The sequence below is a fragment of the Leptonotus elevatus genome, chromosome 3 (assembly GCF_054856555.1).
Source record: "Leptonotus elevatus isolate MCC_2025b chromosome 3, RoL_Lele_1.0, whole genome shotgun sequence".
Classification (NCBI taxonomy): Eukaryota; Metazoa; Chordata; class Actinopteri; order Syngnathiformes; family Syngnathidae; genus Leptonotus; species Leptonotus elevatus.
Window position 1 is genome coordinate 8242332 of NC_141241.1, and position 22086 is coordinate 8264417.

Sequence of the window (22086 nt, forward strand, 5' to 3'; positions counted from 1 at the left end):
ATTAACAGCAGGATGAAGCATATTAGAGCACTATCAATCACCGCGCTGCTATCTTCCCACGTGGCGGCTTTGCTCTACATTACGTAGATAGCTTAAAACAACATCGGAGCAGTTCAAATGGCTGGCATCATCATCATCATCACCACCATCATCATCATCATCAACCACAAGTTCGACAACATCAACAAAACGTGTACTGTGGTGTTTGTTAGGTTGGAGGCTACTTTCTGGTTTGTGGAGGATGACGAACATGTGGGCCATGGCATTATATATATATTATATTATACATACAGTATACATTTTGTACACAAATCAATAGGAACAAATAAAGCAAAAGCAAATAACATACTATAACATTACAATCTGGATCAAATCCCTTTTAGCCAAAAAGCTGAAAAAATACCAGCCCCCGCCATAGACATTAATGGCTGTGCTGCGTGTTTATGAGGTGAGCTAGCTAGCTGTTTGCGTAGAAGAAGAAGAGGCAGTGTGCTCTTGTACGCCCCCCTATGGTGGAGGCAGTCAGACAGCCACACTGACTGCTTTGACACAGAGTGGAGGCAGAATCCTGTCTGCCCCCCCCCCCTTGTTCTATGGCTGCTGTTGTATGAAATATTAAATAAAAAAAATGAAATTTTCAATTAATTAGCTCAATTATGGAAAATTAGAAAGCACATTAGAAATGCTTGAAAATAAGTTGGAGATGTGAAGAGACATAACAGCTACTTCCCAATTACCTTTTCTAAAGTAGTACAATCATTTCACCAATAAATGAAGGCCCTTTGCTATTTGTGCTTTTTATGAGGAATTGTGAAATCTGAGGCGAGGCCATCTCGAACAGGAAATGTGCAAATCCAGAAATGTCAGCAATGAAATCATAAATAGTATTGAAATAAAATCAAGCAAATCATTGTAAAGCTCACACCTGAGCACTAGAGTACAAATGGTTTGATTAACCATTATTTATTTATTTATTTGATTTGATTTCTTCACAAGCAGGTGAGGTAGAGCCTCACCTGAGCGCACGTCCCTGGTATCTCTCATTCCAAACATGCATTAGTAGAAATAAAGGCTTTGCCCCAATAAATAAATCCCTCACAAATAACAGATGCCCTTCAAAATTAGTTGGAAATATGTTTTGAATATTTCGATTTTCCTCATAGTCGTAATATGTGCCGTGTCTCAATTTCATGTACACGGTACGTCATGTTGTAAAATAATTTTTGATCAAGTGTCGAAAACTGATTTACAACATATAATAATAAATAATTTCCCATAAAGATGAGTTGTGCAACTACAGTCCTGCACTCATCCCTCCAATAAATGCCTGGTAATTACTGTAGTAAAGACCCCCCTGGCTGCTTTCTGACAGAATAGGGTCTGTCATTGTAAGTAATACAATCACAGGATGACCTAATTATGCCCCCCCTCGTCACACTGGAGAGTGTGCGCAGAGTCAGATGTGCAGGCAAAGGGATTTTCTATTTTAATGATTTATTTGACTCTTTTGTCGCTTTCCCGTCCGGCGCACATAAACAATGCGACGGCCACAAAAGCCCTGCTGACACTGACCATCTGACCGCCGGGCCACGCCCACTCGTCGCCCGGCTTGCTCACTGAGAAATTTCAGCACAACATTGCTAACTCAGCATTTGGGTTGTTTTTTTTTTTTTGCTGCTGGGAGGGTGTGCACGGACTGATTACGCCTCGAGTGATGAGCTCCACAAACGAGGCAACTGAACTCTGACATAATCATTGAGAAGAGAAGATCTCAATTGGTTATTTTACGTTCCCTTGAAAAGATTTTCTTTTTCGGTTGACTTAATTGTGCAGGTTGGTCACAATAAGGGTGAGCAACGTTTTGAAATTATTTAGTCTGGTCTTATTTTTTCAACAGTGCCTTCTAATATTTGACCATACGACACACTGACTTGACTTCATCAGACTGTTGCGTTGTTCATTTGAAATGCTTTTCCAGGCCTTTACTTACGGCCTCTCCTCATTTTTGTTTCTGGATGTTTTTCCCTTCAGTCTAACCCTGCCTTCACGTGCTCTGGGAAAGATGGACCCGAATTACGACTTGCTTTTGTTGTTGTACCAAAAATTACACATGGCGAGTTGTGTCAGTGCACCACCTAGCGGTTATATTCTGTCGGTGCACCACCGAGTGGTTAATTATTGTTACTTGCTTGCGTAGAAATAGTAGTAGAAGAAGAAGTGAGAAACCGGAAGTAATTGATCTTATGGAACTAGCAGACAACTGTTGCTCGTTTCCTTGCGCTTCTTTTTTGTTCAAGCTTCGTCTGTAAGTGATTTATGGAACAAATATGCAGACGTTTGTCAACTTAAAACGCAAACGGCAATCACTAAGCGCGATCGCTAATTGTTAGCATTTGATAATTACGTCTGTTGTCTTATGAGCATTCATGTGTATGTAGCACAAATGTTAATTGTGTTGTATGTTACTTGTTGCAGTTTCACAATATTGGCACGCTTGCCTGCGGTTTCGGACCCAAGTGTGGGGAGGCAGAACGAGAAAACAAAAGGGTTTTATTAATTAAACACAAACAAAGTTGTGCACAATGTGCCGACAGGAAAACAACAAAGTCCTAAATGCGAGCAAACTCAAATGGCAAGCGACGGGGGGGAAACGACAAAACGTGAAAACGACAATGGAGCGAACAGACTGAACAAACACAACAGGCTAAATACAGCAACATTAATGAGACACACCTGAGGAACACGATAGGCTGAGAGCACCGATTGGGAAGGGAAGAAACACAGGTGGACGTGATCAGACGTAACGAGACAAGGGGAGAAATCAGGACCACATGACAAACACCAACCACAGACAAAAACAACAAAACACACCCATAATAAACAAAATCCAACAACTACAAAACCGAAACGTAACAAATATAGTCTAAATAGACTATATTTAATAATGGAGTTTGTTTATGAATGTTTAGCTGCTTTAGATAAGCTAGCCTTTCAACTAGCAAGACCTTGACATATTGCATATTGTCCCACACACACCTTGTATTTAGTATAGACACTATAAATATACGTTGTTGTAACAATTTGTAAACGTTAGTAAAACGCAATTATTGGAGGGAATACATTTGACGAAAGGGCAAATAAAATACAATAGCACCGACTGGGCCTTATTTTTTTCCCTGTCCTTCCTTCCTCATGTCTCATTTTTATCCATCTAAGAAACTGAGGGCGCTAACTAGCAAACTGCCAGGCTTCCTGTTCTGTCGTCCTCTGTCGGTCATTGTTATACTCGAATAAAAAAATAAAAAATAAATAAAAAGATTCTGAATGATATGATCATTGGAATCCATTTTTTTTTGCAGCGGCGCCTGGCAATTAACTGAGGCCTGATGTCAAGTGTCGCGAAGGCCACTTGTTTGAAGAAACATTCCTATTGCAACACACAATAAGGCTGATTTTATTTCATTTTTTTCAAATTGTGTGGAGTCTGGCATTGAGAAGGAAGTGTGTTTATTCCTCCGCTAAATGATGTGTTTTGAAACGGAGCCGTAACCTTTTGATTGGGGCGGCTGTGAGATATTTGTCCACAAACTGACCGGCTCGGCTCTGAGGGCTTCCAGGAGCAACGAGGAACTCTTCCATGCATTATTTATGGGGCCTCGGCTGTGAATCCGCTCGGAATAATAATAACAGCCATTTCCCAGAGGCTCATTATTGTGTGTTTTTTAAAAGCGTGCGTTCGGTCGCCATGGACACCACAGCTCCTCCATCCTCTCTCTCTCTCGCTCTCTTTCTCTCTCTCTCCTTCCTGCATTGACATTCAACTCACGCGCCCCGGCTCTTTAATTTTCATCACATCATAAGGTCTTTTTTTTCCATTCTTTTTTGTGTGCTTGCCTCTTCCCTAATCATGGTGAAAGAAAGTGGCCTTTTTATTTGATCCCCACTCTCCTACACCCGCACACACACACACACACACACACTAACAGGAAAACAAATTAGAAACGTATTGAAGTCAGAGTCAATTCACACCGCTGATTTGTAAGTTGAAATCCTCTCGGTTGCCTTTGTAAGAAATAAAAAGAAAAGGGGAAAAAAAAGGCTCTTTCTGGGCAACCTATTGTGAAGATATGATAATTATTGTTTGCCAAGAGACCCCCGATCCCCCCCCCCCCACCCTCTCCCCCCTCCCTCTCCAGGCCTTGGGGACATGTTGGGAATGAAGCAATTCTGAAGGCAGTATGAAGGAGGAGGTAGGTGGGGTTGTTGTTATTATTATGATGATGATGATGATGATGATGATGAAGACAAGTAGCAGTTACATGCTGACCTTGTCCAGGATCAAACACAAATGATGCCCACAAACGTGACGGAAACATTAACATCATCAGCGTTTTTGACAGAAGCAGAGGAGGACAGCGCGGTACGCTAGTGATTAGTGCTAACTGCCTCAAAGACTCCAGGTTCTGGGTACACATTTACAACTTATTCAAACACACTTGAATAATAATAATAATAATAATAATAATAATAATGTGATTATGATACAGTACATATCAATTTTGAACTTTCCTTAAATGAAAACACTGCATAAGGTTATATTCAATTCATAATGATGTTGTATGCAACCTTGTTTTGTCATTTTGTTCTATTGTTGCACCCAATTTGGACCAACCTATGACTTAAAACCAAGGTATGTATCAAATTGAGATTTATGTTGTACTGTTGTTATTATGTGTGTTGGCGCTGATGAGGGGGGTAGCAGATATTCGTTGATTAAAAGTTTGACCATTTATCACCAACATTCGAAAACGGGCCAAACAAACACCATTTGTATGCGTTCACTTTCATCAGTGTGTTTATTTCAGTAGCTAACAATAAGATAAAAGGCATAATAACTCCTGCAACAAAAGGGATCCCGTCAAATAAATATTTGCGATTGATAGTTTAATTCTGAACACACACAAATATATAATACTTCATACAAAAAAAAAAAATATGGCTACTGTCATATTAGATGTGATGGAATGTCTCTGGATGCGTTGATGACTTGTCTACTTGTATGGCAAAGCGAAGGTAGAAAGAAAAACTGATTGCTGCTATTGTAACTCATAAAAAAAAGTAGAAAAAGAGCAGAAAATGCATCATGTGATATAGCAATCCACAGGTCATTTGAACAATGTTTTCATTAAAGCCTCACATATTAAAACTTTACAAGCGATATGAAAAATGTACAACATTTTCTTGTGTTTGTAACTTACTTTAGGGTTTACTGTACAACTGGCAAAAAATACCTCCAATGCCTTTTTATTTATTTTTTTTACAATTAATTTTCAGTTGGCTTTGGCAGTGCATCAGCAGATGGGCTCTGCTTTATTTGTATTATTTATTTATTTTATTATTTTATTTTTAATCTTTTTTTCCCGGTAAAAAATAAATCACTCTCCTCCAAAGTGTCCTCCTTGAGAAATGGATTATAAAATATCCCCTTTTTTGTTAGACAAAAATAAAAGACACAATAGGAATTGTTTAAACAACTGACGTGAAAAGTAATAAAGGAGGATTGGATTTTAAGAGAGTGTGGGTGAGGGCAATTTAGCCCCGCCCCTACAAAAAACATACAGCAGATAACAGTTACACTTGGACGACATGGTGACATAAAAAAACGATCCTTCAGGTCTTTAAATGTCCTTCCCCGTTCTGGGACCAATCCAGTCAGAGTCCAGACTTTACGTGAGTCTCTCTGCCTCTACCGTTTGTCCATTTGTTGTCGCCTCTGGCCTTTATAAATAAAGCTTTAGCGTTAAATAAAAAACAGTGACAGACGCATGGCGTACCCATTGACAATTGAAAGACGCCACAAACAAGTAACGTCCCCCCCCCACCCCCCCCCTGCTCCCCCCAACTTACGAACATCAACTTTAGGATATATTTTGGACATGAATTTGTCCGTATTAGTTAAAAAAAATACAACTAAAGTTCCACAAATCTAAATTTCAATTTGTGTGCCTTCAGTCTGCATTAAAACTAAGAACAAGAAGAGGGACTTGTTGAGGTTGAGACGAAAATGACATTTTGTCTTACAGAACAAGTAACAATTGAAAAATGGCAAAATAACAACTTATGACCCATTCGAGACATGAAGAGTCTTCTGGAACGTAACTTGTTCGTAAGTTAGGGAGTGTCTGTAAACGCCGTCCAAGCTTGGACGAAACCCCGTCAACCCCTTTTGGCCTCACATTTCCACGTGAGTTATATCCGTCTATAACAATGGACACCAGTTCTTCTTGGTATAACATTCTAAATTGTGACACACTTGTTAAGTGCAACGCTTGAAAAGCAACCGGGACTGATGCTTTTATTCTAATGTCCTTGGAGGATTTTGGCTCAGAAAATGCTGACTTGGGAAAGGACCTGGGCGTGGGCCTGGATCTGGGAGGGGTGTTGCGGCGGCGGAGGGTTCTGCTGCTGGGGGGCCGGCTGGGGGCTGCCGAGCGAGGCGGAGCCCACAGAATGGGGAGTGCCGGGTGAGTGGTGCGGCGGGGAACACTGGGACTGGTGTTGTTGGAGATGTTGGATTTGCTGCTGATGCATTTGCTGCTGCATTTGCATGTGCTGCATTTGTAAGTGCTGCTGCTGCTGCTGCTGCTGCTGCTGCTGCTGCTGCTGCTGCTGCTGCTGTTGCTGCTGCTGCTGCTGTTGCTGGTGGATGTGGTGTTGTTGAAGCTGCTGCTGGAGGTGGTGCTGGAAGTGCTGATGCTGCATCTGCTGTTGGATCTGCTGGTGGTGCATCTGCTGCTGCTGCATCTGGTGGTGCTGGAGGTGCTGCTGCATTTGCTGCTGCATGGTATGCTGCTGCTGATGCTGCATGGGCGGGCTCATCTGCGACACGGCCGTGGAATGCGCCATGGTCCCGCCGGAGCCCATCTGGCCGAGCATTTGCGGCATCGCCGGGGACATGTTCGGGTGGGAAACTGTGACCGAGGTGACAATTTGACTGCCGCCGTGTCTCATCTGCAGCGGCTTGGGGGCGATGGCTCGGGGTAGGCCTTGCTGAAGGGCCTGGGAGGCCGAGGGCATGGAGGGGTGCTGATTGAGGGGTGAGGGCAGTACCAGGCCCGGAGAGAGGCTGGTGGAGGCCAAGGTCTGCTGCACAGACCGGATCGTCTGCGCCTCTGCGGATTCCGCCGCAGCCTGGACCAAAGAAAAACAATCAACTAAGGTTTCAAAATGCGATGGTTTTTAGGATAAAGAGAGAAATAGCTCACCTTGGAGACCAGACTAGCACGGTATGCAGCCAGGGCCTTCAAGTACTCTTTCTTGGCAGCCTCTGTTTTGCTTTTATACAACTGCAATAACACCGCAACAGAGATCAATGAGCGAACATGTTACGTAAGACGGACGCAAACTCCACCGAGCAAGATAGTCATTATTGAAGGTCCCAGAATGTACAACCTTGCCATCAATTTGAAAAAGCTTTTTTTCTGGAGCTAAAGACACTTCTCTGCTACAGATTTATGTAGGTTGCAGTCGCATACCACTGGGCGTGCAAGAAAAGAAAAAATTGGTTCTTCAAAGAAAGGACAATGTATGAGAAGGAACAACTGGTTCTTGAACGAGTATTTGAGAAAGATTGACTAATTCTTGAAAGAGCCTCAACTGGTTCTTGAAAAGAGTATTTGCTAGGGAACATTTGTTTTGTCAAAGATCCTATTAGGAACAACCGTTTCTTCAAAGATCTTTGAGTAGGATCAGCTACTTCTTCAAAGAGTCTTAACTGGTTCTGAAACGAGTATTTGCTGGGAACATTTGTTTCTTCAAATATCTCATAGGAACAATTAGTTATTCAAATACTTCTCGAAGGATCAACTACTTCTTGAAAGATTCTTAACTGGTTTTTGAAAGAGTGTTTGCTAGGGAACATTTCAAGATCTCATAAAAAACAACTGGTTCTTCAAACGTCTTTGAGAAGGAACGACGACTACTTGAAAGAGTCTTTGAGGAAAATGTCTTTGCAGGGCAAGTTTTTGAAATCCTGTCGGAAAAACAGTGCTAATCTAAAAACAGCCAAGCATGGAAGGAAGACTGACAAACATACTATCCATCTATCCATTTTCTTAACCGCTTGTCCTCACAAAGGTCGCGGGGGCGCTGGACCCTATCCCAGCTGGCTTCGGGCAGTAGGCGGGGTACACCCTGAACTAGTTGCCAGCCAATCACAGGGCACACAGAGACGAACAACCATCCACACTCACAATCACACCTATGGACAACTTGGAGAGTTCAATTAACCTGCCATGCATGTCTTTGGAATGTGGGAGGAAACCGGAGCACCCGGAGGAAACCACAAACATTCTATAGTGTCTTAAATAATGAGCAAGATCATCACTTTCTCCATCAGTAACATCACTCCATAATGTGTTGGACGTACCTGTTTCTGCTCCTCCCCAAGACCGTCCCACATGGATGCCACGATCTTGGACACTTCGCCAAAGGTGGCGTTGGGGTTCTGACCCTTGATAGCGGCCTGCGTGTCTCGGAAGAACAGGGCATATGCCGACACCGGCTTCTGTGGCTCGTTAGGATCCTTCTTCTTCTTCTTTTTGGGTGTCTTGGGCTTTTTCGTGGGATCGACAGGTGCCGGTCGCTTTTCACCGACAACCTGTGATGATGGAGGATATAGCTTGCTCAGATACATTTACATATTTACAGTAATGTCTGAAGATTCAAGCTTTTTGGCAGACATCTGACTGCTTCCTCACCCTGTTGCCGTCGTCCTGGTCGTCTTCGTTGATGGAGCTGGAGGGCGATGGCGTGGCGGACTTGCTGGCCGGTGGCGATGGCGAAGTGTGGGCAATGTTGGGTCCGCCCATGTTCAGGTTGAGTTGCGTGTTGAGATGAGACTGGTTGATGGTGGTCAGTTGATTCCGCGAGATCATGCCGTTGGGGCAGCTTATGTTAGCGATGGATTTCATCAGCATGGCTGGGTTAGCTGCGTACTGGCGGATATGGGCCGGTCCAACATTCTGTGATATCAAAGGAAAAGGGGGCATTGTTAACATGGTAATGGCGTATTGATCCTCTGTTTTCATGTTACGTCGCCGTGCATGCAGCTCAAGTGTCTGCATCTTTGTTCAAGAGAGGAAATGGAGTCATGGATGGTGGATTGTTATGTGGTAGTGCCATAATGTGCAGCTTTTGAATGAGGAAGTAGACCACTGTTTAAAACTGAATCGCAAATTGTTTGGTTTGGTTTGTAAAGAATTCTTTCAAAATGAACAAACAAAAACAAGCGTCACACATTTCTTAAGTAATAGTGTTTCTTTTAAGAGTCACCCTAAAGGAATAATTAGTTTTTGTAAGAGTTTTGAGGAGAAATATTTGGTTCCGGAAATAGTCTTTAGGTGTTATGTTCTTGGAAAAACAAACAAGTCTGAGCATTTCTGAATAAGTCTTATGGAAGGAACTTTTTGTTGCTAAAAGTCCCTGGAAGCAAACAATTGGGTCTTGAAAGGCTCTTCAAGAACAAAAATTTGGATCTGGGAGAAACCCACTTGAGGAAATGTTTAGTTCCTGACAACAATCTTTGAGGAAGAACGTTTGGTCCCTGAAAAAAGTGTTGTGGAGACAACCACTGTTCTTCATATAGTCTTTAAGACTGAACAATAAGTTCGTGAAAGAGTTTGAGAAGGCACAACTGGTTATTAAGAGAGTTTTAGGGAATACGGTGTTCTTGAAAAAGTCTTTGATAACCAACAACCTAACTGTCCTTAAGAAGGACCAACCTGTTCTTTAAAGAGTCTGAGAAGAACCATGTGGATCTTGAAAGTCTTTGAGAAAGAACAACAGGATATTTAAAGAATCATTGCATTTTAAAATAGTCCAACTAGGTCTTCAAAGTCTTTGAGAAGTAACTACAGATTTTTCAGAAGTCTTTGAAACTAACAATTGCGTCTTGAAAGAGTCTTTGTGAAGGAACAACATGTTGTTTAAAGCGCCTTATGCAAGGTGCATGTTTGCACAGGTTAGCATCGATTGCAGCTAGATTGAAACCAACAGCCGTCTCTAAGGGCTGCCAGATCAGAGAGCTGACGTGGAACAGAGGAGGAGATGTGAGCGCAACACAAGAAGGTGATTTGTTCCCTCTGGCTGAGTCCATCTGGTATTCAGCGGCACAAACTCAATCTCCACCGAAATCAACACATCATAAAGCAACACATGAGGCTTTATTGAACTCGCCCATCTTGAAGAAATATTGTAACACCTTTTAAAGATACAACATGTTGTTGTCACTTCTCCCTTATCATGAATACAATCTCTGGATTGTTGGAAGGTGTCTATTTATGTGACAGGAAGATGCTGTGAAAAACAGGTTTTGTTTTCTCCCAAATAAAAAAATACACACACAAGCTTGTGAGCATATTTGCATAACCACCTCGCTTCCAAGTGCTTTTGTCATTACTGAAAACATGACGGGTTGCCGTTTGCGCCATAAAAAGACGCATGCTGAGCTCATTAGTCGCGGCCATCTGTATGGCAATGATGCAGGTCGGGCAATGGGCCGTTGCGACGTTTGTTTGGAATATGCTGATTACCTCAAAATGCTCCTTAAACATTGAGTTTTTTCTTTTAAACGCTAACCAGTACAGTGGAACCTCGAAAGTAAAACAACCTTAAACTAGAATTGGCAAACTTTTGTGAACACACACAGCAGATAACAGCCACACTTGGACGACATGGTAACATAAAAACGATCTTTCAGATCTTTAAATGTCCCCATTCTGGGACCAGTCCAGTCAGAGTCCAGACTTTACGTGAGTCTCTCTGCCTCTCCCGTTTGTCCATTTGTTGTCGCCTCTGGCCTTTATTTAAAAAAAAGAAGAAAAAGAAAAAAAAGCTTTAGCGTTAAATAAAAAACAGGCAAAGAAGCATGGGATACCCTTTGACAATTGAAAGATGCCACAAACAAACGAGTACCGACCCCCCCCTCCAACTTACAAACATCAACTTTAGGATATATTTTGGACATGAATTTGTCTGTATTAGTTAAAAAAGAAACTAGGAGGAACATTTTATGGGGCAAAATGTCCCAAGTAGTATATCAGCCCCTTTTTGACCCAAATTGGGTTACATTTGCCCCAGCTGTTTTCAGAGTGATCGTTTATGATGTACTATGATGGGTGGGTCTGGAACATAACTACCAAGATGAGTGGCAGATCACTTTATTTGTATCAACTTACTTTGAGACAAGAATTTTCCTGACAATTTTTGTAAAACTCCCAATTTATTTTCACTTTTTACTTTTGAAGGTAATCGGCTTGGCTCTTTGAACATGTAAGCTGTGCTTAATGATGATTATTTATGTAGAAAAAATTATAATCTTTTAAATATTTTTATTTTAATTGCAGTAAAGCTCTGCAACATCCAATCCATCCATCCATCTGGAACAGATCAATTCTATTACAATGGATTACTATTGGGAAAAAGTATCTTGAAATGGCAACAAATTGAAACAGATGTACTAACTTTGTGCCTGAGTGCTGGAATTGTCACGTAACGATAACGGCCAACGAATCATCTTGGCTCGCAGTCGCCTCGCGTGCACATGAATGGATCGCTGCCGGTGCACGGAGCTCACCATCTCTCATTTGCATTTTGATTGCGGTATTGTCAGCACTCTCGACGAGATGTTTTGATAGTCGTCGTAAATCTGCAAATAAGTCCTTATCTCCGGCTCTCAGCAGCCAAACAAGCTGCAATGTTTATAATCAATAAATGTCCATTCACTTTGTAATATTCCTCACACGATTTTGGAGAAAGGGAGAGGAAAAATTGCTTATTGGGTGCATTTCTTGTTGATGAAAGCAATAAAATGAAAGCCATCTTTCTGGGCTTGGATGACACTCGCGCGATATGCTTTTGACAAAGATATCACAAAAATAAAATGGAAAATCAGAATTGATGGAGAGTTTATGAACAGTGGCCGCGTGCGCTAAGCTGTAAGAGCACTGAAAAGAATGTTAACAAGTTCAATTTCCATTCAATCAATGGGCAGAGCTCTTGGAAATGTTCTGTGGCAGCAGAGGGCTAAAAATCATCTATATGGTAATTATGGGTGGATGAATCCCCCAGTAACTTTCGCCAGCATGAAAGGTCAGTCCTATTAAAGATAGTTTATCAGCGCCCTGCACATATTCCTTTACTGGGCTTCTAAATGGCGACATCATTTTTATTTTTAAAACACACACACCACCCTCCCCCTTTCATTTTCAGCAACTGTGCTTAAGCCAAATGAGAAAAATACAATTTTGAGTACTGGTATAGTCAGGGATGGGAGCATTTCAGCCCTCCGGGCGCAGACTACATTTATTTAAAAAATATGACGTAACCATCAAATATAATGAATTATTATTGCGTGAATAACTGTATAAATGGCAGCGGTACTGCCTAGGGGGATGAAGTAAAAACAAGTTTCAGAAGTCCCTTATGCACTTCCTCTAAGTGCCGGCATTTTCAGCCCTTTTTTCGGCACTGAACCAGTATCAGTCTGACGATTTTTCCCTCTTTGGAGAATATATCAGGAGCCCTTTTCACACTGCCTTTAAAAGCTGGCATTTTGTACTTTTTTCAATGTTCCAATTCTATATAGGCCTACGGGGCAGCAAAATGCAAAAAGTTGACCTGGAATTTCCCGGCTTTGGAGGTAAAATCAGAAGCCCATTTCAGACTGCTTGTAAAAGCTGGAATTACCAGTACAATAGGGTCATCTGATATTACCCCAGGAGGAACTTTTTTTTTTTTACTGTGTCACTGTTCTGTACTGACCCAACAGAAATTGGGGGAACAAGTCGACCCGGCAATTTTTTGCCTTCTGAGGTAGTATCAGAAATAATTTTTACTCGCGAGGAGAACGGACAGAGATGTGCCCAGTTACAATCTCCTGCCCACTCTGGGGCACACTCCCGAGCCCTCTCTTTTTATTTTTTTACAGGGCGTTCCAACAACAAAATGTTTCAGTCCTTATTTTGTGGTAAGGGCACAGTTCCTGTTCTGCAGCTCCAAGAGCATGAGTCATGCTTTGCAATACAATAAGAGTAAATATGGGATAACTCATGTACATTTAATCTAACAGAAACCCTTTTGACACTTCCTGGATTTTTTTTTTAAAACCCTTTATCTGTGTCTGTGCAAACAGAACCAAAATGAAAGTGGAGTAATTAATTGAGACAGCAGTTTTACACCTTCTGAGTTCGGGTCAGAAGCCCCTTTTACACAGCCAGTAAAAGCTGTAATTTTCAGCCTTCTTTCGGAAGAACGGAACAAAATTCTGAGGTTTTACGCCTTTGGGTTAGCATCAGAAGCCAGGTGGATTTTTTTATTTTTATGTATAGATAGTATTCACATGGCATCATTTGCCCCACATTGTGCGCTGTGCAAAGATAAATCTAAAGGATTCCAACCAACAAAGTCTACCAACGTGTGTTCTGACCATTTTGATTAAGATGGTAAAAAATTATTTTACCATAATGCGGTCGTGATATATGTGAGCCGCTAACCGTGGCTAGCTCTGGCTAAAAATAGATCTGGTGGTCAAGATGCTCGATTTTGAGATCTCTCCAAATACCCTCCTTAAGGTCTCTTATTTTCCTTTCTCAGCAGTCCAAAAGTTTAAATTGTTGTTTAAGTGTACGATAATAAGTGATGAATCAACAATGTTGTTGTTGTTTTTGTTGAAACATGCTAGCGCTAGTAGCTAGCGCGGTCTGGGAACTAGCTAACTTGGTTTAAAAATAATCGAAATGACAAATGATAAATGCACATAGCAACCAATAAAAGCCGAAAGTACAGAAGACGCAAGAATGTCCGTGTTTTTTGAGCCTTCCTACCTCAGAGCATACGTTGCCATGTAGTCCGGTCCAGGCAGTTACATCGGCAAATGTTTGTAATCTAACCGATTCCACTAATCAAACGTTTTAACGTGTATCACTTGCATGGAGTGTTGAGATAAATCTTCCGCATACGTCTTGCGTGTACAAGTAACGTTAGAGGAAGCTGGGGGTGACATTCATCAATAACAAAAGAACATTCGGTGTAAACTCAATACAAGCACAGCTGAGTCTGCTGGAAAGTTGACCCACCATGAAGGGCGGCCTCGCGATCTCATGACGTCAGTGAATACTTTCTATAAGCAGCAGCAAAACAAAATGGCGAGACAAAATAGATCCCAGCAAATCCACAATCTGAGCTAGTACCAAAAGCCCCTTTCACACTGTCTGTAAAAGTATACTTTTTTTGTGTGTACCTTTTTTGTTACCAGTCACAACATGGAAAAGGAAGACCTGGCATCTTCCTGCCTTTGGTGTAGCATTAGAAGCCACTCCAGGCTGCCTGTAAAAGCAATTATTTTCAGCCTATTTTCTGTATGAACGCCATTCCCCTGAATTACACCCGCCAACTATCCACTCCCCCTAATCTTCCAGATGCATTATGGGCATTTCAACATTTTATTGTGATTCTGTGGTAAATCACAGAATCAATCACACAGAAGGTCAGACTGAGACTTCATTACAAGTATTGCACGGCCGTGTGATTATCTATCATTGCTGACCGAGCCCACGTGTCACACAGGCTCTCCGTCAAGGCAACCAAAGAAGAAGAAGAGAAAAAAAAAATCCACTCTTTTAAATTGATGTACAGCTCATGTCAGAGCTTCGGCTGATGTGATGCTTTCTGCTACAATGCTCACATTTGACTGGTGAACACAATAGCAACGCTATTGTGTTGTTTGCAAGGAATCAAATCACAAAAACAACACGCTGAAAAACATTATTTTGCCCCCCCAAAAACATCAAACTCATTTTAAAGCAAGGATGCAAGGAGTAGTATCAAGTTATTGCAATTTTTAACTGAATACAAATTAAAATTGGATATAGGAATCAAAATTAAAAATATATAATTACACATTAAGAAAAGTTTAAAATGTATATAATTGCACAATAAATATGTATATAAAAAAATTACAAAAATAGCCCAAATAAAAAAAACATGGAAAAAAATTGTCTGGTGTTTACTTGTTACATGTCAATATATTTCAATCGGGTCACTATAACAGATTAAAGCAACAATATTTAGTAATGTAACGATGCTAAACAGGCTTATAGTGAGAAGGATAAAAAGTAATTGCCATGGCAACCCACTTTCAAAGGCTGTACTGGCGAACCAGCCAGAACACCTGTTGTGCTATGATAACAACAAAGAGTGTGCTTCTCTACTAAAGACTGCTCGATATGGTTATCAATATGTGGTGTGCAAAACAATTCAAGGACAGTTCGATTTGAAAGTGGAACGATTCGATTTGGGATAGCTCCGTTTGAGACTGTATGATGTAATTATTTTTTTGTTGTACTGTAAATGTGCCATTTCCTTCTAAGATATATCTCTACAGTAAAATACAATTCAATATGTATCTTGATATATTTCAAAGTGTAATGATTTATTCGGTTCGAACTGACTCGCATCTTTTCAATAAAAAAAAAATTCCAGTTCAAATTGTTGTTTTTTGTTACACACCTAAGTTAGCATCGATGCTAACATTACAGGAACTATTTAATGCCTTGGATGAAAATTCTAATAATCTTGACAGGTGATCAGAGCAGGACGTATCCCCGTTTCTGACAACAAATTCCAGCTTTCCTGTGACCCTGAACAGGATAAGCGGTATAGAACACGGACGGGTGGATGGACATGACAGTGGTGAACAGAGATTGCATTATAAGACAACTACTGTATGTTTGTAATCCAATCACAAAAGGACAGACTGAGGCAATTGTCTCGGTGTCCTTGCACATGTCAAGACACGGCGAAGGCACCAGGTGTTCTTTGGAAACAGAATCCTGGGACTCTCGCTGAGCAGCAGCGGAGATGGGCGGGAGCAGAAATGGTGAATACAGCTACACTGGCTAGCTGTACCCTGCGGTACGATTGGGTTTGAGCGCAAAAAAAGTGGAAAACCAAAAATTTGATCTACGTGTGCATGAGGAATGAGGAATTAGAAGAACACTTGGCAATGTGATAGAAATGTGATAGAACATTTTGCAAATCAGACCAGGTATATTCTAAGGCTGGCTTTCATATTAGTTCAAGTATTTCAACAACTGTTTCCCATATTTGATTGTTGTGTATAAATTGCACCAATATGGAATAGGAGACTATCTTTAAGTATTTGCCTTCATACCCTTTTTTTTGGAGGTACGGGCATAGATAGCTAGCTTCATTTGAAATAAAGGACGACAGCGACTGGATTTGTCTGCAAAATATTTAACGGCGAATATTCAGTTTGTCTGCAACAAAAAGTGGCTCACAAAACAGGTCATTTATTTTATATAATATTAAAGTACAGTTAGGGTTGCAGGCATGCATGTGTTTAAATCTCTTCTTTTTTTATACTGCCCTTTACAGCAGCATAACTTGAACTTAATATCAATGTTGCTTTCATTCATCCCAATCAACTCCAGTCTGACTCGCTAATGCTAATTAGTGCTCTACTCGTGGCACTTTTATTACTCAAAAGAACGGCTCCACGCTGCAAAAAAAAAAAAAGTACTTTTATTGGAATAACTTAATCGTGACTTTTTCCTTCTACTCTCTAATGTGGCTACAACTTAACATTGTATCAGACCGCGTGTAACCACACTGCCCCTTAGTGGCCAAATTGGGTACAACATGAACAGCGCTTCCAATAAAGGCACACACAAACAAAGGTAAGACAGTATAAAATAATTTAAATAAAATCGATTTTGGGACATTTAAAATGGATTCTGAATCGTACTAAATGAGAATCGCGATTCTTATGGGACATACTTAATGTGGCAGCTGCCTTCAGAGGTCGTATGAGAAGTCTCTTTTACACTGCCTGTAAAGTTATAATTGTTTATGTGCTTGTGTTCTTTTGTTCAGAATTGGGGTATAGTCTACCCGACAACCATCCACCTACAGAATAAGAATGAGAAGCCCTGTCCAGGCATTGTCCCTCCTGGTTACCATGTAACTGTTCTGTATACAGCACTGACACAAAATGGGAGACAAAGTCAACCATGTTTTATTATTTTTTGTCTTTGAAAGAAGCATCAGATGTATTTGTGTCATCACACTGCCTTTAAAAGTTGACTTTTGTCTTTTATTGCTGTCGCTGTTCTGTGTAAACAACGCAAAACTTTTGTTAAACGTCACAACAGCGACATGTGATAATGTCATGTACGTAATTGACTGTGGAATGCCCTGTCACTACTACACTTTTTCTGGGTTTTGTGTGAAAGGCACAGGTGGAACAATTTTCTGGACAAAAGCAAGCAGGAAGCAAATGTAATTGCAATATTGTGCTGTTTTTATTTGTGTGTCCCTGCTGCCATAACAAAGAAGTGAGCTTGTAATCATGTACATAAGCTTGTCATTCCTTTATCAGCGTGCTGACAACAATGACAAAACACCCCTCTCAGGCCCTCGTAAATCACTGCCTGCAAACTGAGAGCAGTACTTATCTGGTTTCAAAAGTTCCCTCTTGGAGATAACAGACAAAAAAAAAAAGCAGGTGAAAGGAGTGACGATACCCATTGTGGCAAGGCTTTTGGGGAATCAATCCCATTTCAGGAGAAAATGAAGGACCATCGCCATTTTTTTTCCCACCCGCAGCAGAATGTGCGATGGCCGATAACGAGCAGCAACCTACTTTCTCAGCTTTGAAATAGGAGTCCAATCAGACACATGAGCCATGCAAATGGTCTTTAAGGAGGAATAAATGCCGGGGAATCAAAATCTAATCCTCCAGCAAGTCGTGAGAACGGTCCGGAATGTAATTGTGTCAAGGTTCCTCCAGATGTACCGAGCTTAACTGACCGTGAAATGAAAATTCTTTAGGCACAAGCCTTGTGGGGCCCTCACTTACTGTACGGGATGTTTTAAAAAAAGCGGCAATTATCTTGTGGGCCCCCGAGCACCGAGGCAGGGAAAAGGAGCTGTTAAGAGTTTATAGCCCTTCTCCCCTTATGGAATGTAAATAAATGCAGTGGAACCTGGAAAAATATGACTCAAAAATTAAACAATACTTTGTCAAATGTTGATGGCTTTTTTGTGATCTCACCACGAGTTTATTAGCGACGACGACGCAGAAAAGCGTGACAATAACTAAAGAATCAGATACGGATCTTTTTTAGGGATTTATATTCAATTAGTTTTAATTAGTTTATTGAGCAAGTGTGTTAATTTTTTTTTGAAAATGCTTCATTTTAAGTTTGTCTTTTTAGTTTTACTATTAGTTTGAGTTTTTTCCCCTTAATATATGGAGTATTTGTCGAGTGCAAGATTTTTAAAAAAAAAAAAGGTCAGTATTTTATAATTGAGTAAAGCAGGGTTGTCTAAATGGTCTCCTCTGTGGCCCAAATACAGAAAAATCAAAAGATGCAAGGGCCAATTCGATTTTTTTTACTAGAATTTATTAAGCACACCAACATTAGTTAAACAATTGCATATTTTTTATACATTAAAGTGGGTTGTTTAGTTTGCAAAACTGCTACCTGAACAGCTTTCAATAAGTCAAGTCAGCTTTATTTATATAGCATCTTATCATGTAAAGAAATAACTCAGTGCTTTACACGAAAAAGAAAAAAAAATTAAGTTAATAAATAAGTTAATAAAGTTAAGAATTTTACAAGATTTTAAGTTGGTCGAGACCCTTTAACCCCTTACACTTTTGCTTGGCTCTACGGTATATAAAACTAATTGATTAGTATCCGATAATATTTAAAGTATATGCCGCGGGCCGCTTAGAAATGAATGGCGGGTCACAAATGGCCCCTGGGCCATTGTTTGGACACAGCTGTAGTAAAGTAAAGTAAAGTCAAAACTGTTTGACCTTAATTAACTGAAATAAATACAAAACGTCTCCTGAGAGCTCGTGTACAATATTGACAAAGGCAAAAACAAAGGACATTTTCACAATAAATATAGCTAGTTTTAGTGAGTTTCATAAGTTAGTTTTCATTTCTTAAAAATATTTTCATTTTTATTACGTAACTGAATTGTTATTGTATCTATTTTGACCAAAACAACCCCGGTGTGCATCGGCTTCCCTTCAACCCATTCCTGATATTAACGACAAGGAAATACATTCAAATGGTTCACGGCACGTCAACGTCATCATTATCTGGACCAATCATGCTTTGTCCTTTCTCTCTCTCTATTCCCCTAAATGAATCTGTCGTTTTTTTCCTAATAGACAAGCAGTCATCCAGGTTGACATTTCCATTTTTCCTCCTCAGTGCTTCTCGCCACCGTGGCATTTAAGAACACCTTTCTCCAACCTGAGACAACAATCTCACAGGCCTGCCCGCTACTCTGCGATTGGCCGTCTCGTGTCGGAGGTAAATCTCAGTTTCGCCTTAAAATCTACATCTTACAGAACAATGGTCTAAAAACTGAGAAGCAACTTCCCTGAAGAGACGATCATGCTGCCGTAGCAGCTTGATGAAAAAAAAAAAAGAGCTTTACTTAAAACAATATTTTTTCACCGTATCGTTCTTGACGACCTATTAGGTATAGACGGGCAGTTGCACTCACCACCGGTTGGCCGTTGCTGATCGGCATCCCATCCTGGTCCATCATGTTGCGCGAGATTGTGATGGAGGGCAGATCCAAGCTTTGAGGCGGGAACTGAGGGATCAGTGAGCCCCTGTGCTGGGTCGGAGTCTCCGGCATGGTGTGAAAAGGTGAATCCCCGTCAGACAGGCCGATGCCGGACTCCATTTCCGGCGGAGGTGTGATGGGAGGAATCTCAAACTCCTCGTCCCCCAGACTGGGGGTGTGAAAGGTCTGTAAGGAAGGGGAGGTGAGAACATATTCATTGATCAGATTGAAGTTTTAGGACTGTGGCAATACACTTGTCTTGTAAGTGCACTAAAGTGTCGTATTTACTGGAGCTATTTACGTCCACGAGGCATCAAAAGTGGCAATCACAGGAACGCGAGAGGATGTGCGATAAAGGCACTTAATCTCAGGGATGCAAGATGTTGGGTTGAAGTGCACTGAAAATACACGTCACACACTAGATGGCTTTAAAAAACATTTTCAAAGATGATTACACTCGGTCAGGAGTATTTCTTTTTTGTTCCCCTCGCCTGCACTCCCTAAATCTGCTCATCAAACCTAATCCTTCTGCCTTTGGAATTAAAGCTTTCCGACACGCTTAATTTGCTTACGCGCCTTCTCGGAGATGGGGATGTTCACACACTTAGTTCTTGTTTTTATGTGCAATGTTGCGTTAAGCCACTCTGCGGAATTGGAGTATATTCATAAGCTCACAATGAGCACATGCACACCAAAGGGCATGGCGTCAAAAGTGCTTTTAGGTGATTTTGCTAAATAATGATTGACTGGAAAGCGAAAATAGATCTTACAACTTGTATCCTATTTGCATATGAAGTGACCATCCAAAAGCAATTGGGATCACTTTTACCGGGCTGTTCCATTTGAGGACATCCTTGACATTACAATAATTGGCTTGAAAGCCAAAATAAGGCATTTATGATCATCATGAAGGTCTCTTTTCAAACTGTTTATTTTTTAAAGAACCGAGGTGATGTGCTCGCAACCTACAACACCATGGCAACTTTATCATTTCGCCAGGTGTAAAATTCTGAAGAAACACAGACAATTACACCATAATAAAGGATCTTGGTGAGTTATTCAACAACCTACTTACTAATTGCTTAAATGGTCAACAAAAAAATCGATTAATTGTGTATAACCAGTAACTGATTAATCGTGCTTAAAACAGAAGAGGCAAAAATGGACTGCAGTACTTGGCTGCAACCAGCAGAGGTGCTGCTGATTCACACGGAAATCCACTATGGGAAGTTGAGCTAAATCTATAATGGGCATTCTGGCATGGAAACAGGAGTTCAAATCCATCCAAATAAAAACAAATATTTGAATTAAGAAACATTTTATCTCGTAAATTCCCTTTCACACGTGTGTCCTTCCAATATGATTATTATGTGTTTTCATTATTGTTGACAAAATATTGTATTAGCACCACTACTAGACAGCCATTAGTCACCAAGAGAATCTAAATCAGCACTGATAACCAATAACCATCCAGGGGTAGAAACAGTTAATACCATTTTCATTCAGAAAACAGAACCAGTTCACCTTCAGTTCACAGGGAGCTAAAGTCCAATTTGTCAAAATGCCAGCCTGCGGCTGCCTGAGTGCTGAATAGATTACGCACACTTCCAGTAAGAACTGTTCGCTACGAGCTCTCCGCTGTCATGAGCTCCAGTCCGCTCAAAAAAACCCAACACGTGAATGAAATAATAAAGATGTGTCCAAAAGTGAATAAACTAAACTGCCACATGTCAAGCGGGGGGAAAGCTCAAGAGATCCGCCATCCTTGCCGCGTTCATTCATCTTTTCCGACTTCCCCTGCCGAGCTGGGTCAAGTTGTATGCTAGCCTGGAGACCTCGCGGTCCGAGTCTCATCACTATTATATCATGTAACAATCTAGAGCAAAGGTAGGCACACTGAGCAGAAGACAAAGCTCTGGTCACGTTCACAAATCACTCATACTGGAGTAGTATTAAAATGATTTATGGAAGTTTTCGGTAGAATAAATAATTGGGAGATTAGAGCCCCCAAAAAAAACAGGAAGAAGGTTGGCCATGGTGAGCCCTTCTTAACCCTATAAAGCCAAATGTATCATTAATACAATACATTTTGAGCCATCTATTTCATGAGTATAATATTTGTTTCCCCATTAAAACCCTGACGTAAATGATCTGTCACATGCATTGCACGAATAATCCATTAGAGGGCAGTATCACCCAGATGATGGCTTTTCCAGCGACCTTGCAAGATCGCCCCAATTGAGAAAGGAAAGACACCTATACTTATTATAATAGTGGGAAATGTTCTTTCTGAGTTATATGTTTGATATGTCTGTTATTATATATATATATATATATTTTTTTTTTTTTTTTAGTTATAAATGTACACATTTAAAGCATTGTGACCGGATGTATCAAATATGACACAAATCA

The 22086-nt window shown here is 40.7% G+C and overlaps 1 protein-coding gene across 4 annotated transcripts in view; it reads right to left on the reverse strand.

The window, feature by feature from the left end:
- Nucleotides 1-5912: 5912 nt before the first annotated feature.
- tox3 (TOX high mobility group box family member 3) overlaps nt 5913-22086 on the reverse strand; it is a 72494-nt gene continuing 56320 nt past the window's right edge. For all 4 annotated transcript variants that reach the window (XM_086071525.1, XM_086071524.1, XM_086071528.1 and 1 more), the window contains 5 exons: nt 19609-19860; nt 8760-9023; nt 8429-8659; nt 7266-7346; nt 5913-7191 (listed from right to left, as the gene is read on the reverse strand). In XM_086071525.1, the coding sequence (XP_085927651.1) occupies nt 6385-7191; nt 7266-7346; nt 8429-8659; nt 8760-9023; nt 19609-19860 (1635 nt within the window). In that variant the 3' untranslated portion in view covers nt 5913-6384. The remainder of the gene's footprint in view (nt 7192-7265; nt 7347-8428; nt 8660-8759; nt 9024-19608; nt 19861-22086) is intronic.